This window comes from Perna viridis, chromosome 3, assembly GCF_037379345.1.
Source record: "Perna viridis isolate PV_CMFRI_1.1 ecotype Kerala chromosome 3, ASM3737934v1, whole genome shotgun sequence".
NCBI lineage: Eukaryota > Metazoa > Mollusca > Bivalvia > Mytilida > Mytilidae > Perna > Perna viridis.
In genome coordinates this window covers 17,631,837-17,655,956 of record NC_142447.1, presented here as the reverse complement: position 1 = coordinate 17,655,956, position 24,120 = coordinate 17,631,837, and the positions used below count along the sequence as shown (strand labels likewise).

The 24,120-nt window shown below is 31.6% G+C and overlaps 1 protein-coding gene across 6 annotated transcripts in view; it reads left to right on the top strand.

The window, feature by feature from the left end:
* Positions 1 to 24,120, top strand: part of LOC148621256 (furin-like protease kpc-1) — a 75,316-nt gene that overhangs the window by 1,191 nt on the left and 50,005 nt on the right. For all 6 annotated transcript variants that reach the window (XM_088575401.1, XM_088575400.1, XM_088575405.1 and 3 more), the window contains exons 2-4: positions 317 to 421; positions 13,216 to 13,305; positions 15,874 to 16,026. In XM_088575401.1, the coding sequence (XP_088431527.1) occupies positions 317 to 421; positions 13,216 to 13,305; positions 15,874 to 16,026 (348 nt within the window). The remainder of the gene's footprint in view (positions 1 to 316; positions 422 to 13,215; positions 13,306 to 15,873; positions 16,027 to 24,120) is intronic.

Sequence of the window (24,120 nt, the reverse complement as noted above, 5' to 3'; positions counted from 1 at the left end):
ACATGTACACGTCGTCTTAATATAGCTGAAATATTGCTGCTCGGACGTTAAACCCCAACAAACAAACAACAAACAAATACATGTACACAGGTGTAAACAAACATGTACATTGTAAATGCACATGCTTCTTGTCTCTTTGACATACCAGTATTCACCATATCCATTCTCGCTACATGTACATGTTATTTCATCTAAAAATTCCTAATGCACATACAAGTACAAAATGTATGTGTATGCATGATTAAAAAATATTGCACTTTGAATGATTTTATTGTTCTGCAGTATTAAACTTTTAAATTTTTATTTCTCTTTTCAGATTGGTAATTTAAATGACCATTATTTATTTCTACATCATGGTATCCACAAACGCTCAACAGATCCAAGCTCACACCATCATTCACTTTTGTCAGAACATCCTGAGGTAAGAGAAGCTACAGTTAAAGGACATGTTTGTGATGTAGTGTACATGTATTTTGTAAATCCTATACACCTACATGTATCAGGTTTTTGAAGCATCTTCATACTCTTTCCTGGCCAATACATTGGAGAGCTACATGTACATGTATTATTGGACAAGAAGTACTGATTTTTCAAGCACTAAGTTTTGTGTACATGTTAATTTAATTTGATTTATGACAAGCTTTCTGATTGGTTGTTTCTCTTTGTGCAAACCAGGTTATTTTGTATAACCTTGCTTGGTACTAGGATGTCATTAATGTCGATTGGTCCACACTCCGCGATTCAAATAATCCTAAACATAATAACATCTTGATAACATATCAGTTCTTAATATTTGGACTTTTCAAATAAAGTTATAAGAAATGTTTCAAATTTTTGAACAGGTTATACTTAGTTACATGGTTTGGGCCAGTTAACACTTTTTATAAACTGCTTCTGGTTTTAAACATTGTACATTGTAAGTTTAAACTGCTGCAAACCAGGTTATTTCGTATAACCTGTTTAAAAACTGAAAATATTCCTTAAATATATGGAATTAACTTTTCTGTAAATTGTGTAAGATAACACAAAAATTGGAAACAATGTTCGCATGAATCTTGAAAACTCAATGTCATGTTTGTGTAAGGAGGGGTAACTGAACATGTGTTCAAAATTATATTACAATTTATTACTAACTGTGCATGTTCATGTACTGTGTATGTACAAATGTAAGAACATACATGTATGCTCCATACATTTGCAGGTGAAACTTTTGAGACTTCGTCTTAGTAACACTGTTATATTATAAACACTGTATCATTCCCAGGATCACAATGGTTTACATGTACATTGTACATGTACATTTTGTATTTGTATTGCCCAGCTACATGTACATGTACAATCAATTGAATGTGTACTGTGTGGAAACACTGTATTTTAAAATGATTTCTAGTGTCTATTTTTATAATCAAGAAGTTAAGTGGTGTTATATTATTTGTTTGAATCTTTGATCGAGTCATTTATGTTTGAAAATTAAGTATTACTTCCTGGTCCATTTTAAAGATTTGTTACATGCAGTAGTAGGCTTGGCTTAAGTAATGAAATACTGTTAAAAACTGATATGATCTCCTGGTTCGTAAAACAATATGCTTGGTTACTTACATGTTCATGTACATGTTTGTGTGAGCACTTATTGGAAGTGGTTGAATCTGCCTTCGAACGGCCTTTTGGTCCCCTTTAACCAAAGTGCTAGTGGTAACAATTAGAGATGCTAAAACAAGTGACAATGGGTCCCTCATGTTTTCCATATACATTTACATTTGTACCATTGAGACCAGTGAAATTTATGAATTTTATAAATGTACATGTTCAAAAATGCATGTACTCTGACTCCATAACTAGGCTGCACTGTATATATACATGTATGTACATGAACTTTAAACAAAGTAATTCACTGCTTGTATTGTAAATGTTCAGTTTTGAACATATGGAATTTGGGAAATTAGCATTTCTTTGATGAATAATTTGTACTTGTATTTTACATTAGTATGAACTTGTATGTGCTAAGTTTTTCTGTAGTTATCCTGCTTGTATCAAATTGTACTTATCCCATTTAATATGAATTTATCAATATTTTAGATATTAAAAACACATATGAAGTTATCCATATTTTATACAAAGACTATTGTAAGCAATAAATTGTTGTTAATGGCCTTAAAACTAAATTGTTCAAAAGTTTTACTAAGAATTTGAATATTTTCAGTTGTGGTTAAATTTATAAATAAAAGATGAAATGACTTTATAATGTTCTGTTTTGTGGTTAATGGAATAGAAAATTTAAGAAAAATATGTGATAAATGTACATGTACATGTACCTTGGTTTGAACAATGTACAAAAAATTCACGTTATTGGATCAAACAAGAGAAGTACACTTTTTTCTTCTTTCAATTATTTCCTTTTTGTAGGATTATCTTTTCCTTATATAGATTCATTATAGCTGTTAGCTGTGTCATGTACATGTAAAGAGATTTACTTCATTTAGGGACAAAGTTTTGGTTTTAAGCCAAAAACTATACTACATTTACATTTTTTTATGACTCCAGATTGGAGTTGCGGAGCTCATGCAGTTTGACGATATATATATACAGTTTTTAGAGGAATGATGTGGTCAAATGTCTGTCACTTTGATAACAGAACAATAGAATTTGGTTCTATCCTAGTTTCATTCAATTCTACATGTAGATCAATACATGCTTAAAAACACCCAAAAGGCCTTTTCAAATTGACCATTTAGACTACTGAAATACAATATCAATGGCCCATGCTACAGTATTTTCTGAATTGTCTTCTTTATCTTAATTTACAATAATTGCAAATGGGAGGCAACTCTTTATTCTGCCAAAAGGGAATAAAAATTACAGGTACTAATAACAGTGTTTTGTTTTCATATTTGTTCATGCATGTACATGTATAAATGCAAAGATTTTATGGTCATGATCAGTGATTGGGATTAAAATTTTGCCAATGGGACTATGGCCCTCTTACCCTTCAATTCAGTGGGACATTTTCAATTTCAATGGGCCATTCCAAAAAAAAAAAACATGAGACAGAATTTAGTATAGCAGCTAAGGCCAGCTAGAGGTAGATATTGAAGACCAAATGAAGCATAAACAAACTTTAATTTACACTGCAGATCAAATGTTTGTTAAGAGTTTACAATTTACGTGACAATTGATTGTCACACCAAATCACTTTTCTTTTCTGTTGTTTGAGTTTTTATACTAATGTATTGTATAGTGCTTTATCATAATCTACAGATCCCCCACCAGTTAGACCCTAACTTGGCTATTAAAGTAGTTTATCACAAATGATAGGAAAGAGCCTATTTTTTTGTTCAGCTGCAGTAAGATTTTGTAATTTTTTTTTGGGTGCTTTAGGACCAGATAATATGACTCTGACATTATTAATATTTTCAGTAGGGGGTTCATAATCGTGTCCAGCTGCCAGGTTAGTTTCTACAACAATTGCAGTTTGATTCTGGTTACCATCATTAATATTTTTTCAGGCTTTGAAAAGGATAATTTCTTCTGTTTTGGGTCTAGCTTAAAACAAATGTCTTTGGTAACATTTTCAATTCAAATGGGACTGCCAGTCCATACTTTTTTGATATTATCAAGTTATTTTTATTTTTTAAAGCAATGTTTATTATTCTTTCAAACGTGTAGGAGATCAAGAATAAGTAATCTAAAAAAATCGACAAAGTACCATTTCATTCTGTGGTCTTCAAATCCCCTCGAAAATGTGGCGATCAAAACATCCACCTCCAGCTAATAAAAACATTGTTAAAAGACACACTCATGCCTTTTTTATTGTCACAAGTAGTGGACAACACTCCACCATCAATGATGGAAACTTAATGCGCACACATGACGCGACACACAAGTCACTCCATGCGCCATTCTTAGGGGAAATGCGACTTTGGCACATGGCGGACAGTAATCCCAATCACTGCATGGTGCTGTTGACTGTACTGCTGTCTGTAGATACTTGGTTGCCATGCTATAACTTGATTCTTAGGGACGCTTGATTCCACAAAAGAAAGTTGGAATCATTTTTGGGGGTTATGGTCCCAACTGTTTTGAAATAATATGTCAAAAACAAGCATTTTATAAAATTTATATATTTACTAATGTACATCTACCTCATCCTAAAGCATTAATGATCTGCATGATATTGTACATGTACATGTAGGGGTCCAGTCTTTACCAAACATATTTCAGTTACCAATTTGTCTGACCAAAACCCAAATTGAGACCTTTCTCTCCTACATGTACATGTATATACATTACAAGTAAGCAGTCAAAAACTTCAAAATTTTCTGTCTTATATGTCTGTGGGTCAAACAGTATAACATAATGACTGATGTACATGTACATATACCAAAATGTTCTATACAACTAAGGTTGGACTGAGACTTCTTAATGTTACATTGTAACTTGAGTACATGTACATGTACATTATACAAGTGAAAAAATGTACAATGTAAATATGTTGTGTATCTTTATGTAAATGTAACAAATCTACGATATTTTCAGTCACTTCCTATGCGAGTCAATATTGTAAGGATAAGGTTCCATATTGTGAATTTACTTTTCTAGAGAACATCCTACTTTACAAGCTATTTTTGTCTTAGCCAAGACATGAAAGTGATATTTTCATATATTAATGACCCAAGTAACTGTTTATTTATCAATATTCTCTCATCACTTTTATCTTTGGCCATTATTGGTAAACTCTCAATATTAAAAATGTATTGATATGATTATTAATTTAGTGAAGCTGTCCATTTCAGGCCTTAACATGACAATATTATTTAATTGTAATGTATTTCCAGTATGGAAGGAGTGTTGACTCCCACAGCCTTTGATACATATCTTGGAAAAGAATGTGAATTGTGAAGGCCAAATAAAATAACATATCTGTTTCCTGCTTTTCTACATACCCGTTTTTTGTGTCTACCCTGAACTTTTTATGGCCATTTGGACTCAAGAAATGTGACAGTCCTGATTGTTTCACTATTATGCTTTTGAAAAGTAAGATAATTTCCCAACTTACCTACTTTATACATGTATCTTTTTGTTGGTAGAAGTATACAAGACTATTACTGGTATTTTTTTTTGGCCTGAATTGATAAAGCACCTTTGAATTTGAATGTCATTTATCATTATTTATGTAGTGTGATAATGGTGAAACCATGGTGAATTAAGAAAGAAAGAATCAATACAGATGAAATTTGACTAAGATGACATTTGCTTTAAAGTCTTGTTGCCTTATAGTTTATGTTTAAAATGAATATCTTATTGTAAGAGTAGTTGCCTTATAGGCAAAGGTGTAGGATAATCCAAAAGACAATATTTTTTCCCTAAGACAGTGACTACATGTATTACAAAATCTTTAAATAATATGTGCATAATTTATTTTTGGAAACCTTCTGAACTGACATAACTAGGGTTTCACACTAATTTCATTTGTTTGGTAGTCAACAGGACTACTTCAGATGTAAAATAGGTAGTTTTGTGCCCTACGAACTAACATACTAAGTATTACTTTCACATGTGTATGGATATGGAATTAGAAAGTCTTTCCTGGTCTTCAGAAAATTCTATCATATTAATGCCTATCAGGAAGAAAATCTGTTGTATTTCAGTCATCTAGATGTCCAGTACAGTTTAATACAACATAAAGAGATGTATGTACTGATTGTCACTTTTCCGTAACTACATGTACTTTTGTTTTTTGTTCAAATTTCATTTATTCACATCAGGTGTGGATCAAGATATTTTGAAAATGGGCCTCAAGAAAAAGAGGGGAGTATTTGTTGGTACTGTATGTCCAAATTTTGCACAAATATAAAAAAAATGCAAGAGGTTGTCAAATCCCTGAAATCCCCTGTATATAGCACTATTCATGTATTTAGCAAATGATGTCTTGAAGGGAATTGTTTTTAGTACCATTCCATGTAAGAATCAGGCAATAGGTGGCACATCATTTTTCTAAATTTGGTCTTTTTTGCCTTAAATATACATGTATTCATTACATTTAGAAAACAACCAAAGAAATACTTAAATTAATCCTGAAGCATCTGTGATGTAGATATTTTTTGACTGCTTAAAGAGGGAAAAAGTGTAGGAAAATTTTCCCACCATTTTTCCAGTGCATTTCAACTAAAATTGATCTTTCAATATTTAAAAACTTTACAAACACTTTGATGGTTAATTCTGGGTGTTATGAGATGAAATTGCAACATAATCTCTGTGTTTTTATCTTCATGTGCCACACCTTATGCACATGTTGCCTGATTCTTAGACAAAGAAGTTTTTAATGCTGTTAAAATATGAATCGGTAGTTTGATGAAGGGAGTGCTATAAATTTTGTACAATCTGGAGTATTCCAGTTTAAGAGTACATAAACAAGATCTCTGTTTTTTTCTCAAGGATTTAGCATTTTCAATGATCCGAAGTCAGGATTCCATGAAATCAAATCAAAAGTGAATCAACACTAGAAATTTCTTTCATCCTTGTTTTTCTACCATAACCTGCACAACATTGAAGTATAAAGAAGCATATTTATTTCACAGAGCCAACATGCATACTTAAATGCTAGTTGATATGGTTAATTTCCTTTAATTTAGCAAGTTCAAGATTACACATCTTTTAATAGTATTCAAATAAGAAAAAGATCAGCCTGGCTTTGATAGCCTTTGCCCTACCACAGCTTTGGGAAATTCTTAACAGGATTCCGATGGTTAACTATATGCAAATCTGATAATAAGGAAAGATTTATGCAGATTTTGACGTGATAACAATTTTATCTTGTCAAATGCTTGCTGTTCTGAATTTTGGAACAAGCACTTTATCTTGTAGAATAAATAATGTAACAAGTGTTTAATTACTACAAATTTCTGAAGAATTTGATAGTTTTAAATATGTCAACATGTTCATTTTTCAGTACAGTCTGCAATAAATTTTTCTGGACATTTGCTTTAAAAAAATACAAACCTGTGTTTCCCCTTTCATTCTAAAAATATCAAGGGTGACTTAGTTGGCAAATCTATCTGCCTTTAATAGCGCTTGTCAAAAAATGGCAAAAAAAAAAGAAAAATTTGAGGTACATGTACACAAAAAAGAAGGGTCGGTAGTGTTAACAGGTCAGTGTACAAACAGTCTTAGTACATTTTGCCGGAGGATTCTTGTGTAGACTGCAAAAAGTAAAACTTGCAGATATCTAAACTTAACCACCTTCTTTTTTCTAGGAAGAACAATGCAATGAATGGCAAAATTTCTTCTTTTAATGCTCTAGTCAACACTTTTTTTCTGAACTGAAGGATTGTTATTCTCTGTTTCGAACACACTTAGACCTTAAACCAGACTATTAGAAACAGTTCATTGAGAACATAATGACTTGTTTTTTCCTAAGTTTGTCAGAATTTTTGCGGTTTATGTTCTTCAAATGTTTGAAATATTCGTATGTCAGACTTGATGGCATGGCCTAAAAGTCACATAACATTTCAGGTGATTGATTACTTGAAATTTCATTTTAAAATGTTCTTATCAAATATTCATAAAGTTTATTTGAATTTTTGATGATTTTCTTAAACTACATTGCAGATATAAAAGATTCATTGTAATAGAAATATACATGTACATGTGCATGGTGTCTTCATAATTTCAAAGATTTGACTTTGCCGGTGTTTAATACTGCACATATTCAAGTATCTGGTTGCAACAAGATGACATTTTATATTTTGAAGAAAAATGCTTATCATTGAAGTTCCACACTTTTAGAAAGAATAGTGCATCAATTTAAACTTGGTCAGAAAAAACCTACAATTTTAGCAGTTATTTCCCTTTATTTTACTATCAGATACAACATGAATATGCTTAAAGGGAGAGTTTAATAATTTTTCATATTTCCGTTTTTTAATATTTTAATCAAAGGGGAGTAACTTTTTGTCATCCGACAGACTGGTTTACTGTCAATTGGAGCAGTGGAGAGCAGTAGACTTCAAATTGAATTATTCAATTTATTTGAGCCACAGCAAGTACTTGGATACTTCTAAATAACTTATTTCCAACCATTCAGGTATTTATCAAAGTGAAAATAGTTTAAGTTTCCCAGAAAAATGTTTACAGTTTTCCCTTTCCCCCATTGAGACGACCAATCAGATTGTCCGGTGAAAAACTTGCTTAAATGGCTTTCAAATCAGTCAAATTTCAACTTGAACATTTACTTTTACTGTGTGTTTCACATTGTTTAAACTTTACTTGACTTTTGTTTAGTACCATTCTGTGTAAGAGTCCAGCAGAGGGTGGCATTTTCACACCATTTCTGTATTGTGCATTTCAACATAACTTGCTCTTAAAAAACTTGTAAAGGCAAACTTTTCAAATACTTCGATGGTTATTTCTGGAAGTGGTGAGGTGTAAATACTTCGGTAATGCAATAAAATCTCTCTCAGTCTTTTTCTTCATATTCTAATTCTTATACACATTTTACCTGATTCTCAGATAGAGAAGTACATAAGATTCCAGTGTCTTTGGTGAAGATTTAGTTGTCTATAGATGACAAAGAAATGACCCCAAATTTCCTATTACTGCTATATCTGTCTTCAGCTTAAACAAGTCTTGTAGCTTAGTGACTGTGGATAGTATTGCATACTGATTTAGAAAGTCAAGAAAAAATCCCCATTGTCTCTGTGATTGCCTTTCTTTCTTGTCAAGATGACAACCTTATAATGGTGATAATAAGAGATAATTGAAGCCCCCTTTTGATTCTTTTATGGAACTGGTTTGTTCTTTACTTATTGGCTTTTCAACACAATTATTGCTAATGTCAGATATTTTAGATTTATCATGTTACGTCTGTCTTATTGTCTCTGTGTGACAATGGGCTGAAAGATGTGTCAACCAAGAAATTTGAGTTAATGTGTAATTAGTTGTAGTTAGATTGATTTACATGCAATTAGGTACATTGAACAGCACATTAAAGAATTTTGGTATATATTACAAGAATCATTGATTTTCAGGACATTTTTGCATAGGAAATTAGTTCTGTTTGGGAAGTTCCCATAAATCTTTAAAAAATTACATTCCAGATGACTGTTCAATTTCGATTGTCATAGTAGAAGTAGAAACAGGCTTGAAAAATATTCTGTTGTAGTTTTAAAACTGCATAGTCATTCACCATATTGACATGATTTTGCTTGGAATAGCATTAAAAAACTGATTACATGTACTTGCATATAGAAAATTGTAATGTAGACAATTCATATGTTAGAAAATTCTGTTATTCACTTTTGGAAATGTTATGTACATGTACCTGTAAAGAAGATTTGATTTTAATAATTAGGTTTTTAACTTAATGAACAATGATTTGAATTAAAACTTTGAGTATGGGCCATTTTAAAAGATTTTCAGAATCTCAGAGGAACATATTTTTTATTTTAAAAGGAATATTTTCAGTTAGATTTCGAATGATTAACTACATTTTCCTCTGCTACTACAGTACTCAGGTTCATCCCTGTCATAATAATTTGGACTATTCACATACATGTATTGCTTTAGAATAAATTTAGGTGGACATAGTCTCTTATTTCCTGGTCTGATGAAATTCTGAAAAATAGACTTTAGAAAGATTATTTAGTATGATATATACATGTAGTGTACAGCATCTTACATGTATATGCAGACCTGTGTTACATGTAACTATTCCAGACTAATTTTACTTGATGCTTGGCCATGTCAAAATGTTCTTCCCATGGTAATTATAGAAAATCCTCGTTTATCTATGTCAGTAGATCCATCAGTATTTCCTTTGAAGTTGAAGTAGACATATTATTGCTTCTTGCACGAATTCTATCTTTTGAAATTTGAATAATTTTTTGCCTGGCCTAAGGGAACTGTCTAGTTTCAAAACAAAATTGTTATTAAATCAGGCTTATTATAAGCGTAACAACAGACATTGCTTTACTTATTGAAATTTATCATGTGTAATAAAAATCCAGCAACTAGCAGTAATTTCAAATTTTATATTTTTTTTTTCATTTATTTTTTTTTACTTTGATTGGCTTTATTAGCCTCGTTATACTCTGATGATGTCTGAGGATGTCGTAAACTTGTAATGTCACGTAAGATGTACATTGCAGCCTCAATGTGTTGCAAAAAAATATTTTCTGTAATTGTCAGTTTGCACACCATCTAGAATTTGAGAAGATGTTCCGAAATAAATGATTCTTTTGCATGTCTTTACTTTAAAATACATCCATATTGTAAATTAGGAAATAAAAAAAACACCATTGCAGGCAAAATTAGACTCCAGAGATTGTGATCAACATTCAGTCTGTCAAGCTACTCGTGATTTTCCCTGATTTTTGAGCAATCCCTGATTTTTTCCTGATTTTTGAGCAATCCCTGATTTTTTCCTGATTTTGAGCAATCCCTGATTTTTTCCTGAATTTTCCAAAGAAACACCTGATAACTCTTGATTATGAACCTTTGCATAGCAAAAAAAATTTTTGAAATATTTATATATTTCATAGTGTTATTCCCTACTTGCAGAGCTCGGGATACAGCCATATTTTATCCTGTTTTTGCAGAGTTACCTCCCGTAAGAGCAGGTATTATTTCGAAGTCTCTCTAATCGATGTTTGTATTTGGGTGCAGAAAACAGAAGTAACTCGAATGAAAATGGAATCCCCAGCAGACAAAAACAACAGTGTTTGTAAAATTTACAGGGTGTTTCATTTTGTTGGTAGGTTACATAAGGATGATTTTCATTTGTATCCCGGGTAAAGAAAATTTGTGGCAGGGTCAGTAGAACGAGAAATTCCCTTTTGACTTTCGAGATTTTCTAACATATCGTCGATATTGGATGGAAAACTGTACGTGTTCCGAATAGATACCTGCTCCAAAGGGAGATAAATGTTGACAAAATGTTGGTCCGCAAGTCAGGAATACAAGTAAAACCGAATGTATATTGCGGAGTGATATTGTGTATGCATTGCGTTGTTGTTTTACATTCAAATTGTGACTTTATTATATCCTTTACTAAGTATTTTAATCAAATAGTTCTTACTTGTATTTGATCATGTGCACCATTTAGATGTCTAAAAAAAATTATCATCACACCATTTACAGCCAATAAACAGGACAAAAAATATCACTCTCCCATTTGCTCAAGGCAAGCAAATTTCATGATGGTCAAGTGGTAGTTAAAACAGAGTTTGTCTGCTGAGCCAACTAATTTTTGATGTTTTTTTTTTCAGTTCAACATCATTAGGACAAGTATTTAACTAAACTCTAGGCCAGTTCAGTTTTGGCAAAACTTGCTATGGTTGACAAGATTTTCTTATTTCTAACCTCCCCCTCCCCCTATCAGAGATTGAATTTCAGAAATTTTTCCACTAGTTAAATTTAACAAGTACTGAAAATTTACACTCGCTAAATTAAATTTCTTTGGTTATTTCTGGACTTCACCTATAATACATATATATATATAGAATTCCATTAGCACATTTTAGCAAGTGGAAACAATTTTTATTAGCAAAATTGAATTTTAGCTTGCATTAAGCAAGTATTTCTCCTAAAATTCAGTCATCCCCTATTAAACTATTAAGTACTTGCTAAACTAATCATGCAGTTCTAGATTTGGAAGGAAAAAAAGCTATTTCATATATGTATTACGTTGCTAGTGTTTTTTCTTCAAAATTTCAGTATTGAAAACTAAAACTGCCACATTTGTAAGCTTTGCAAAAAGCTAATAGACATTACTGACAACAGATGAAATGTATTTCTGGTATCAAATCATATCAAAACTTATTTACATTAATTTTACATTACAATACTATTTCTGTAATCAGGTCATGAAGGTCTAATTATTTTTAAGTTTGTCAAACAAATTAAATGACAATGTTACGGATATTTTTGGATTAGGAAGTGGTATATGTTTCCATTTACATTATTATGGTTTTTGTCAACTTGCTTTTATTTCATTGCCCTGTTCTGAAATAACAAAAGCAAATAAGTTAGCCATGGCAGTTTACAAATTAAACAGTTTGGCAGAATTTTACTGCTGGAAGATGACAATTCAAGGTATTTAGCAAAAGTCATCATCTATTACTATAAAAACAAAATCTTGTTGACGGCCATGTCCATATGGAAATTCTTTTTAATATGAATTATAACCTCTTGGATTCTGATGAATGGAATATAAATTGATTGTGGTCTGTTAAACATGTCTGCTTGTTGAAAGACAATACCATTGAATTCCCAGCATCTATCAATGTCTCCGAATGTCACATCACGATTATTTCATGTGTTGGGTATTACTGGCATTATTCATTGCTTCATTTTCTTGTTTTTTGCATAATAGAATAAAAAAAAATTCCCAAAACTTGACAATTTGCAGCCATCAGTCTTTTGTTGGTTGTCACGTTTGTCATGGCATTTTATGGAAAATTCATGATATATTATGAATTGTCTCCACTTACGGAAATATCTGAAGTTCCATCTATTATACCATTGCATTTAAAAAAGGACCTAAAGTGTTTTAGAATAAATTGCATGTGGTTCTGCATGTCTGTGCATATTAAAAGATAAACAAGATTAATGCTGCCAGATAATTGCCAGTAAAGAACTGTGGCTATTTGTGTGTCCTCGAGACATAAGTCTCATTGGTTTTTAAATTAGGACATGTATGTACATGTATAGTCAATCTTCTCTGTGTCCTTGCTGTCTTAGTCCATGTACCATGCTGTTCTTTATACTGTCTGGTTGAAGTAAGCTTAGGGTTTAGTATTGAAGAGTACCATACATGTACATGTATGTAATGTCCATACTACATGTACAAATGTATTGTATCATGAAGTATTGTTTATTTATTTTGTTTACCTGTTTTGTTTAAAATGATCAGATTGAAAATGGCAAATTTTGAGCAGACTTCATCCGAAAAAAGTTTTAGAAAAATGCCACTATTTTTTAATGTTCAGTGCTCTTCAGATACAGTGTATACATGTAAATATGAATTAAGACAGAAAATTGGGTTTAATTAACAATGCTCCCATGACATCATTCCTACATGTATATGTATGTAATAACTTGTTAGAAACCTTTTGTATTCAGGTTTGATGTAAAACTACAAGATTTCTCTTAAAATGAAAAGAGATAAAAGTTTGGCATGAATTGTTTGATATTTTGTATGTATCTCCTATCTATTTTCAGGTTCATTGGTTTGAGCAACAATATGTTAAAGTACGAAGAAAACGAGATTTGACCTTCAATGACCCAGAATATAAACAACAATGGTACCTGGTAGGTATAGCATGACCTATATATACACATGCAGGAACTAATTGGTTAGTTTACGTCTGTCTGTGTGAGACCCGCAGGGTTGTCAAGGAAGTTAAAAACCCCCTCAGTCAGTCTAATTGGTTGAAGAGAACTTCTTTCTCCAGTCAATATTTTTTCCACTATGCATATGTACATAGCAACAATTTTTGGTAATCTTTAGTGATTAGAAAAAAAATTAAAGAATCTCCACTTGAAACATAAGAAGACCAGTTACTGGATACTAGACTGTTATTAATGAATACATGCATTTATGAGGGATTTTCACAACAAACTCTATTTGTAGTCTGTCTTGTCAGTTTCCTCTGATTTTTTACTTAAAATTTAACTTCTACTTTAGAAATATGATATCCGTACTCAACCAAATGACTCCAACTTGGTCTTGTACCATTCAAGTTATCATGATCTTGACCGTTTACCTTGAGGTCTAAAGTTTCTGATCTACTTATGTCAATCTACATAATGCACCAAGCACAAACAAAAAACTTTGTCTTGTACCATTTGAAATAAAAATGTATCATGATCTTTTTTTTCTCCTTAAGGTCAAAAGTTTGAGACTTACTTTTGTCAATCCATATTATGTAGGAAATGTATGGACAACCAATTTTGATGACACAACTGCCGATTTAATGTTATGGAGCAACCTTTTGATTTGTATTTGGGGGGGAGGGGGGGTACGATCAAATTTTTCCTGGATATTTTGTTTTGTTAATCCTTACTTTTTATTGATTCCAGCCTGTCCTGGGTTTTTGTTCATGATATATACAAATATGACAAATAATTGTATCATTAAAGTGTTTACAAAAATCAGATCATGATTTTTTTTCAACAGTTGCATCCTGCCCTTTTTAGCTCACCTGGCCGAAGGCCATGTGAGCTATTGCCATCACTTGGTGTCTGTCGTCGTCGTTAACAATTTTTCAAAACTCTTCTTCTCTGACACTTCTTGACCAATTTGAACCAAACTTGGTATGAATGTTCCTTGGGTATCCCCCCATAGAACTGATGTAGAGATTTTTGATCTTTTGAAAAACATGGCTGACGTTACTAAAAATAGAACATAGGGGTCAGACAGTAGCTTTTCACATACATCTCCAAAACCGTTAGGTTTAGGTAAATTCTTTCAATAGCTGAAATGATCCATTCTGACATGGGTTAAAGTGTTCAGCATGATGAGATCTATCTATTTTCAAATTTTGGTTTTAATCCGTTCAGCCATATTGGAGTTATTGCCCGTTTTCAACATTTTTTGCTATTTTTTATGTTATTTCTTTCAAAAATCTTCTCCTCTGACACTACTTGACCAATTGGAACCAAACTTGACATGAATGTTCCTTAAGGTATCATACATAAAACTGTTGTGGGGATTTTTGATCTTTAGAAAAACATTGCTGCCGTTACTAAAAATATAACATAGAAGTCAGACAGTAGTTTTTCACATATATCTCCAAAATCATTAGGTTTAGCCAAATTCTTTCAATAGCTGAAATGATTCGTTTTTTTATTGTAGTCCTACAAAAGTCTTCATGGATAAAAGTTGTCAGGCGATTCCTTGTAAGAGTTATTGCCCTTGAAAATGGAAAAATGACAGTTTTTTTTTCAGTTTTCAGCTAATATCTTGAAAACTATGATAGAAACTCTTCTTAAACTTACTGCCCTTGAAAGACAAAATTCAACCAGGTGAGCAATTCAGGCTCCTGGGAGCCTCTTGTTTACCATAGGCTACCATCCTGCCTTTTTTTCAAGTTTAATTTTAGACCCCCTCCAAAAAAAAAAAAAATCTAATAACTCTTATGGTTGCTCCCTTATTCATAATTGATCTAGTTCCTTGTTCAGGAAAAATAAATATCTGCCATAGGTGACTTTTTCTATGATTGTTGCTCCAGCTTTGCATAAGGTTGAGTGAGAAGCCTATAAATCAATTGTACAAAAAGGCCATTAATTCAAAATTTAATTTCCCCCCGAAAAGGGTTAAAATGGATTACACTTCTAACAAATTGCTTTATGAGTGATGTTAGGTATAATTTGTAAGGTTTGAATCCAATAATAGAATAAGAACTGATGTCATATTCATCATGGTGAGCTGAATCAATGGAAATTATACCATTAAAGGCTAAGACTTGAGCATTGGAGTTGAAATGTTTCTTTATTAAGATTTTGAACTCAATATGCGAATTGATTCCTAAGGACAATTAGAGTTTCTAATAGTTAAGGTCTAGTATAAGGTATATATCAATTATTTAGACTATTTAGAACATGTTGTGCAGTATTAAGAGTTTATAAAAACACCAGTTAAATGGTTATGCATCTTATCAAAGCTATATGATCACCTTTAGAAGGAAAAATTGTAAGAATCATCAGATTTAGGAATAGGTTTCTCTTGTACTGTGAATCATTTGTGGTATCTACTCCCTTTATACATGTTCCACAGACATACTAAGCTAGAATATGCCAATTTAATGCAAAAATAGTTTTTAATGTTAAAAAGGGTTATAAATCATTTGAATGAAGAACTTGAATGTTTTTTTGCAGCATGGTGGCGGGAGAAGGGGAACAACTGGCTCTGTTGGATTTGATATGAATGTAAAAGGGGCGTGGCAGATGGGATATACAGGGAAAGGTGTGGTCATTACAATATTGGATGATGGGATTGAAAGAGACCATCCAGATTTGATTAAAAATTATGTAAGTATATGTTTAAAAAACAATTAGACTGATTCTGTATAGTGAACCTGTCAAAAGCAACTTCTTTTGGACTGAAAGATTTGTTCATTTTAGACAGTTGTTTGGTTTATCCAGATTCAAACGCATTTAAACATAAATATTTATGTTCAGACAGGTTTTTTAGCTGTAGGTCAGGTGAGGTATTGCCATCACTTGGCATCGACTTTGCCAAGTTGTCGTTGTTAACAATTTCTTCACACATCTTCTCCGCTGAATCTACTGAATGGCTTTGGATGAAACTTAGGATGATTGTTTCTTAGAGTATCCTGCACAAAATGACCGTTTGGATTTTTGATCTGTTCAAAAACATGACTGTCATTGCTAAAAATAGAACATAGGGGATAGACAGCGGATTTTTGAATATATCTCCAAATCCATTAGGTTTAACCAAATTTTGACGAGTGAAAGTATTCAGCATGATGAGATCCATCTGTGGTCAAATTTTGGTGAAAATCTGTTGACCCAAGTTTGAGTTATTGCCCTTTTTGGATTTTTTTTTGCTGTTTTTGCTGTTTTTACTTTCAAAAATCTTCTTCTCAGAAACTCTTTTACATAATTCAATGAAAGTTGATATTTTAGTTTTTTAGAGTATCCAAAACAAAATGACAATGTGAATTTTAGATCGGTTAAAAAAATGGCCACCATGACTAAAAATAGAACATAGGGGGCAGACAGTAGTTTTTTGTATATTTCTCCAATATGGTTAGGTTAAGCCAATATCTTTGAATTGCTGAATGATCCTTAATATAAGGCCTGCAAAAGTCTCCAGGGATCAAAGTTGTCAGGCAAATCCATGTAAGAGTTATTGCCCTTGAGAGATGAAAAATGACTTTTTTTACTTTTCAGCCAATATTTTGAAAACTATGATACATAGAATGAAACTTTCAATTGCTGAAATGATTCTTATTAAAAGGCCTACAAAAGTCTTCTGGGATCAAAGTTATCAGACGACTCTATGTAAGAGTTATTGCCATTGAAAGGCAAAAAATTACATTTTTAGCAGTTTTCAGTCAATATCTTTAAAACTATAATAGATAGAATGAAACTTTCAATTGATGAAATGATCTTTATGATAAGTCTTACCAAAGTCTTCGGGTAGTCAAAATTGTTGGACAACTCCTTGTTAGAGTTAGTGCCCTTGACAGGCAAAAATTTAATCAGGTGAACAATTCAGCTCCTGGGAGCCTCCTGTTTAAGTTACTGTATGATTTATATAAGGTTTCACAGTATCAGGTAAGATAGCAACGAAATATATCTTTCTTTTGGGAAGTTAGAAAGGGACAAAATGTAGCCTCTTTTTAAAAATTTGTACACACTAAAAACAAATCCTCTTCTTTAAAAGTCAGTTGTGTTGTAAAGAGACAAAATTTATCCTCTTGTAATTAAGATTTACAAGGTCTCTATACTTTGAACTTTACTTTGTTGTTTCCGTCTCTTAACTAATTTCCTTGAAGTATGTGTACTTCTATTAAGAGCAAATGCCCACTTCAAGCAGCATTTTTCTTGCATAATTAACTGTTCATGGAACCAGGGAATTTTTTTTTTTCACTTTTCTTTGTATACAGTAAAATCTGTCTAAAGCACACCTTTGATAAAACAAAAAACATGTCTAAACCAGACACAGACAATGAGTAAAGTCTCTTCATATCAGTTGAAATGTACATGGGTTAAATGAATACCTGTCTAAAATGGACAAACTGTACAGTTCAAAAGATGTTCTGTTTAGACAGGTTTTGCTGTACTATTATTGTATTGTATGTGTTTCAACAAATCCATATCAATTGATGGATCAGTTGTTTTAACATGCAACATGTTCAAATATGGTACTTTAAAAAGATTGAGTGATATGGTATTACAACATGTTTATTTTAACCTAGGCATTGAAAACAATATTTTTATGAGTGATTATTATGCAACTATGGCCGACTTGTTAAGCTTGATTATTTAGAACTGTTTGAGAAAATTTTAAGAGGTGTTAGAGTGTGTGTTGGCACAAATTGAGTTTATATTTACTCTAATATTTTTTACAGTGTCTCTACTTCTTATATTATATATGTAGTCTTCTTTTTGTTAAGTTGGCATCTACTAATTACATTTAGTAAGAATTTACTTTGTATAGGATTTTTTTTCTATCAACAGTGGCGGATGGTTTCGAATTGTAAATGTGGATTTTCTACACCACCACAATTTTCATTTTAATTTAGTAAATTTTTAGAAAGTTTCAATTAGAGGCATCCATTATCTTCTTTAGATTTTGAATGAAAATGATGTCATGCCTCAGGGATGTGTAGCTGCTCTGTTACATTTTTTGCAGGATGAAAATGTTACAAAAACCCAAATGATTATGAATAGAATAATTGGATTACCGATAAACAGAATGATAGTTACTTTCAATTTTGATTGTTACAATTTCATGTGGAATATCCTCAACTTGCGCTCACATGCTTGGCTAGATATTTCACATGATATTTTCTGTACCAAAATGGAAAGTTAATTATTATTCTATATGTATTAGTGCTATGGTACAATTTGAATGTGATAAATTGTTCTGTTTTGGTGGTGAGACTGACCAACAGGATTACCAATGGTTTCTGGTCATACACATACCTTTGATCAAATTGTCAGGGGAAAGCTTTTCTGTAGCATAGTGTATATAGACAATAACAGTGTGTTTACTTGAAATGAAAACTATATACAGATAAGGCTTAGAATTGGGGTAAAGGCAAGGGTTTTTCCAATTCGTGCCTATTTCGTATATCATTTTTTATTTCTAGTCAATATACTAATCCTAGTCCTGATCATTTTTTAAATCAACTTTAATTTGTATATGTATATGAACATGTTCATTACATTTCTTCCCCACTGGTGGCCCGCGAGAGTGATGCTAGAACAAACAGGTACCTAGTTCATTAAAGGGTCAAAAAGTAGGCGGAGCCAAAGTGTTTTATACTGTCATTGACCTTATATCATCCATACATGTAAATATACTGTCAAGGCATTTTGGTTGCTCAAATAGAATGTGTGCAGTATAAAGCAAATTTAAAAGCTCTACCATATTTGCCAGTCTCACTGACATGTTTTACTTATGCTTTGAAGAATTTTGACTATCGTGGAAGCGCTTTAGTCTTACCTTTTATTAATAGATTGTTTTTGATATTTCTTCTCAAATTTTAAATGGGATTAAAACACTGAAAAACAGATATGAGATTAATTGGTAGCATAGCTATTTATTTATTTTTTTTAAAGTAATGATTTTTTCCTATCAAATGCTTTTATTCATTTACTTTTAGATAAATCTTTGAAAAAAGGTTTCTAAGTCCAAGACTTTGTTATGCAATTATTTTTACTGAAAGCATTCATCAAAATTAAGTCTACTTGAAAGGTATAAAGCTCTTAGGTAATGCATTTCTTAAAATATCTGTCTTTCCCGATATCCATTAAAAGCTTTAATTCTTAATTTAGTAATGAATTGTACTGAGTGTAAGTGCAGTTAATAGAAATAGCACTATAGGGTATGTAAGTCTCGTCATGTGACCCAGTGATTTCATGAGAATGGGTCATAGTCTACCATTCGAAAGCATGGAGACTTGTCATTTAGAAAGCGTTTAGTTCAGTGTTGAGAGCAAAACAACTTTTTGTTTAAAAAGTACCGATAAAATAATGACAAATATCTATTTCTATATGATAAAGTTATTCAGAAAAAATATAAAATAGAAGATTTTCCATTGTTATATAGCGTTTCGAGTACCCGGAAGTAAACAGTAAAATGCAGATCGGTCCTCAGTTTTCAGTGTGTTCTACTTTGTAAATTCAGGTAAAGAAAATGAAACTAGAATGAGACTTACATACCATATAGCAATGGTATAAACGATGGTTGTTTGAATTCAATGTAGCTTACGGCCATCAGTTTTCTGTATAAAATGAAAAAAAGGTAGTTTTAAAATTTGTGTAAAGGAGTTTTCTGTATTTATACGGTGACTTACATAAATGCAGTTGAAAGAGAATTATGTTTGATTGTATTGGAACTGTTTTGTTGAATATACCAACCGTTACTGTTTCCAAATTTCATGCAGTGATTTCAAAAGGCAGGGACAATAGGGCTGAAGAAAAAAATAGTTCCTTAAAGTTACTGGATTTTAGTTAGGACCTTAAAACCTGGCCCATTAAAATCTTTAATATTTGTAAAAAGTTGCTGAAAATTGTTTTCAAAAAAATACTTTCATAATCTATGGATTCATGTAAAGCTTTCAAATCTTAAAATCTATACCTTTTTAGCATTACCGATCTATGGTTCTGGGACTTTTATCTGGGTTTTATCCTGTAAATGAAACACTATTGGACTAGGGGTTAAAGATACAGAAGGTCAGACTTTTTCAAGGTATATGTACATATACATTAAAAATTCCTAAGGATGTTAGAACTGTCAAATTTACGAGGCAAATTTTAGGTCCTTCCCTCCGCAGGACTCGAACTCGTACCACTGTGACATCTATTGCAACTATTTTATACAAACAAAAGATGTTCTGAACACTGGGTTTATATAAAATTTTGTAGAAAAAATTGTCAGAAAACATGAAACCTCAGCAAAACAAGAGAAAGAATAAAAACATGAAAATAACCTCAAGATGTTAAAAGTTCATAAATGGACAAGTATGGAGTAATAAAGGTTTAATAAGACACAGTTTTTACTTCACAAAACTCTAAAAGGATTGTAAATGTATTTAATAAAATTAGTGTGATGAATAATGACTCTTAGTCCATGTGCACAAGTAAAAAAATAAAAAAATAGAACATATATTTTGAAAGGTTTACTTGTTATGTGTATAGGAAATTAGAAACATTTCTGTGTAAAATTAGTTGTTAACTTGATAATTAGGTCTGTTATTACAGCAAGTAATATGTTAGAGATATGGCCGGACAGACTTAACCAGATATCATAATAGATATATGTGTGTCTAATTCTTTCCTGTGGTCTGGGTTTTCCTGGTATTAGCATTTTAATTATCTCTGGGCTACAAGTGTTTTTGATTTTAATCAGCTATTTGTGGAAAGTATTTTAACTGACAGTGTTCATTGTGAATGTTTATAATTATAAGCTTTTATGAACTATTATTGTTTGATAAATTTTTATTGATATATAGCATGTGAAGTCCCATTTTCCTTATAAGAACTCTCTAAACCAAAGAAAGATATCATGAAATCTCTCGAGGCTTGCTAACACCAAATACTTAAGAACTGTATCACGACCCTTAAGAATTATGAGACATTTAAAGCTCTGAAATACAAAATCAGTCTAGTCTCTGAAATAGCAAGAATCATGTGCTCCAAGACTATTTTGTTTCATGTGCTCCAAGACTGTTTTGTTCATGTGTTTTAAGACTACTTTATTGCATGTGCTCCTAGACTGTTTTATTTCATGGGATCCAAGACTATTTTATTGCATATGCTCCTAGACTGTTTTATTTCAGGGTTTCACTGTACATTAGAGTATTTTGTTCATGTATGAAGTGAAGTGTCAGCCCTTGTAAGAATCAGGCAGTAGGTTAAACATAGTATGAAAAAAAAAACATCACTTTGACTATCTGCACCATCAAAATCAAGGAAATCTTAAGATGAAAAAGCAGATTTAAATTTGAGCTCTTGTGAAATATCATAGATATTTTCAATTGCTAATATGATTGAGCCATAGTCCCAATATTTTAATCCTCCATATTCAAACTTGGGATAAGAATGGAACCAAATCAGATAATGGATTGTCACTTAACCTCTAGTATTGCTAGTGTAGGGAGAGCAGAGGTTTTTATCTTTTTTTGATTCTCCATAATTTGCAGACATTTTCATTGTGCATTACACATTACAGATTGCAAGTCTGAATAGTTCCATGTATAAAATATAAAGTATACAGAATTCAATATAGTTATATATGGATAGATATTATATATTACTGTAAAAATGAATAATGAAGTTTTGTTTTGGTTAAACTGATTTATAACTTTATAAAGCCTTTAACTCTATGATTTTGGTTCATACATGAAAGACATAAGCATCCAATAAAAGTATATGGGTATAAAAATGAGCACCTCGCTTAATAAAAGTACTTTTGTACTTTGAAAAATGTCTGGAACTGAGAAAACATCATTATTTTGGTTTACATAATGACATAACGATGTTAACGGATTGACGTTCTCGTGTAATTTGAAGGAAAATTCTGTCAAAATCTTGTTCAACAATTACTGTCTCCGTAGATGACAATATATCGCTTTTAATGAACAATTTAGAAAATCAGAGATTTTGGTTAGTGTCCATTATGTAATGTCTAAATGAATTTAGCGCTATTAATGGCATATGTATTCAGAAGAAATCTATTTGATTTCAGCTTAGGAATTAAAGATTCATAAATAATTGAAAATAGTTTTTATATAAGTCATTTGTGTGATAATAATTTGAAGAGTACATTAATGCCTTTATCTAGTACAGAAAAGTTGCATAATCAAAATATTTTGAATAGAATTTTTGAGACTTTTCATTTAAAACTGAATTTCAAAATGAAGTGAGAACTGCATAGATATACATGTATGCCTTTTTCAATAAATTTCATGGTGTTTCCAGATAAAATAATAAATAAGCAAATTGGAAAAAGTTTAATCTAAATGTGATCAGATCATAACCCAAAACCACTGAAACACTTAAGTGCAGTAACTCTGAAACTTTTGACTTTCAGTAAACCAGGTACATGTAGATAGTCAGTATGCCACATGAAGTTAAGCATTATGCCTTGAAGTTTAGATTACTTGAATTTTTTTAGTCATGCCCCTTTGGAAATTTCCAAAAATATGCTTCTGAAAGAGCTTGTCAGAACAAGTCTATTGAAAGTATTTTCATTCAATTTGTAGGTTAAAAAGACCTTGTATGTACTGTTTTTTTACATATTAATGGGACTTTGGAAAACATGTTGTACAGAAAAAACAAGCTGATAATGTATGAAACTTAACAGTAAAATTTAATCAATTGACTTTGTGCCATCAATTACACACATTTAGTTGGAGAGGGATTATTGAGCAATCCTCTTGTCTTTCATGACACTTTCATCCTTTAATTGTTTCAGTTCACACTCAGACAAAATAAGTGCTGGTAATAAGATAGACTTTGAAGAAATTACTATATTTTCCTGACATATTTTGTAAAAATATGAGAAAAGATCAATGCCTTTTGTTTTTAATTGGTACAACTGAAAAATCATTTACCTAAATTAACTTTCTTCGTAAACCTTAAATGGCCTGTATGGTACATTAACACCATTCTAAAAATCAATTATCCTTTTGTTGTACAAGGCAGCGCTTACATTTGTCTTTATTCAGAATCACATTGTGGAGAAATGATGAACGACAGGCATGATGGGATAGAGATGAGAATCTTGTTATTGTAAGGTAGCATGGTGTTGTAATCTGGTTTTGTCCGACAGTATTTTAACTCAAGGCCACCATGGCATTTGAATATATTAAAGGCTGTTGCAGAGCATCTTTGTCATCTCTTTAAATGGACATTTAGTATGTTAATCAGATGTTTGAAAAAAAAAACAAAAACACATTGTGGTAATATCAGGAACAAAATTAAAATGTTTCTTACTATGAATCAATTTTTCTTGGGAAAGTGGCAAAATATTGCTGTACCTGAAAGAAAATTCTGTAGCCTCTTTTAATATACTGATGAAAGGATTTCACTGTACACAAATACCTGTACAGGTATTTGTTCAGAATTGACACAATACATATACTATGACTTGTTACCTATATTTTCAATAAAAAAACTATTTCTGTAAGTCCTAAAGGAATTATTCCCATTCGAATCTGGCTGACCAGATGAAGTGTTTTAACTTTCCCCCATATGTTCAATCTGGACAGAAAAATCTAATACAATGTAATTTCTTCAGGACCAAGGGCAATTTTTGAAGACATTTTCTCAATGACTGATAGATTGTGGTTTACTAATTGACCACAAAGAATAAATTCTGAAATTACCAGGATAACCAACTCTTTCTTCATATGACAATGATAG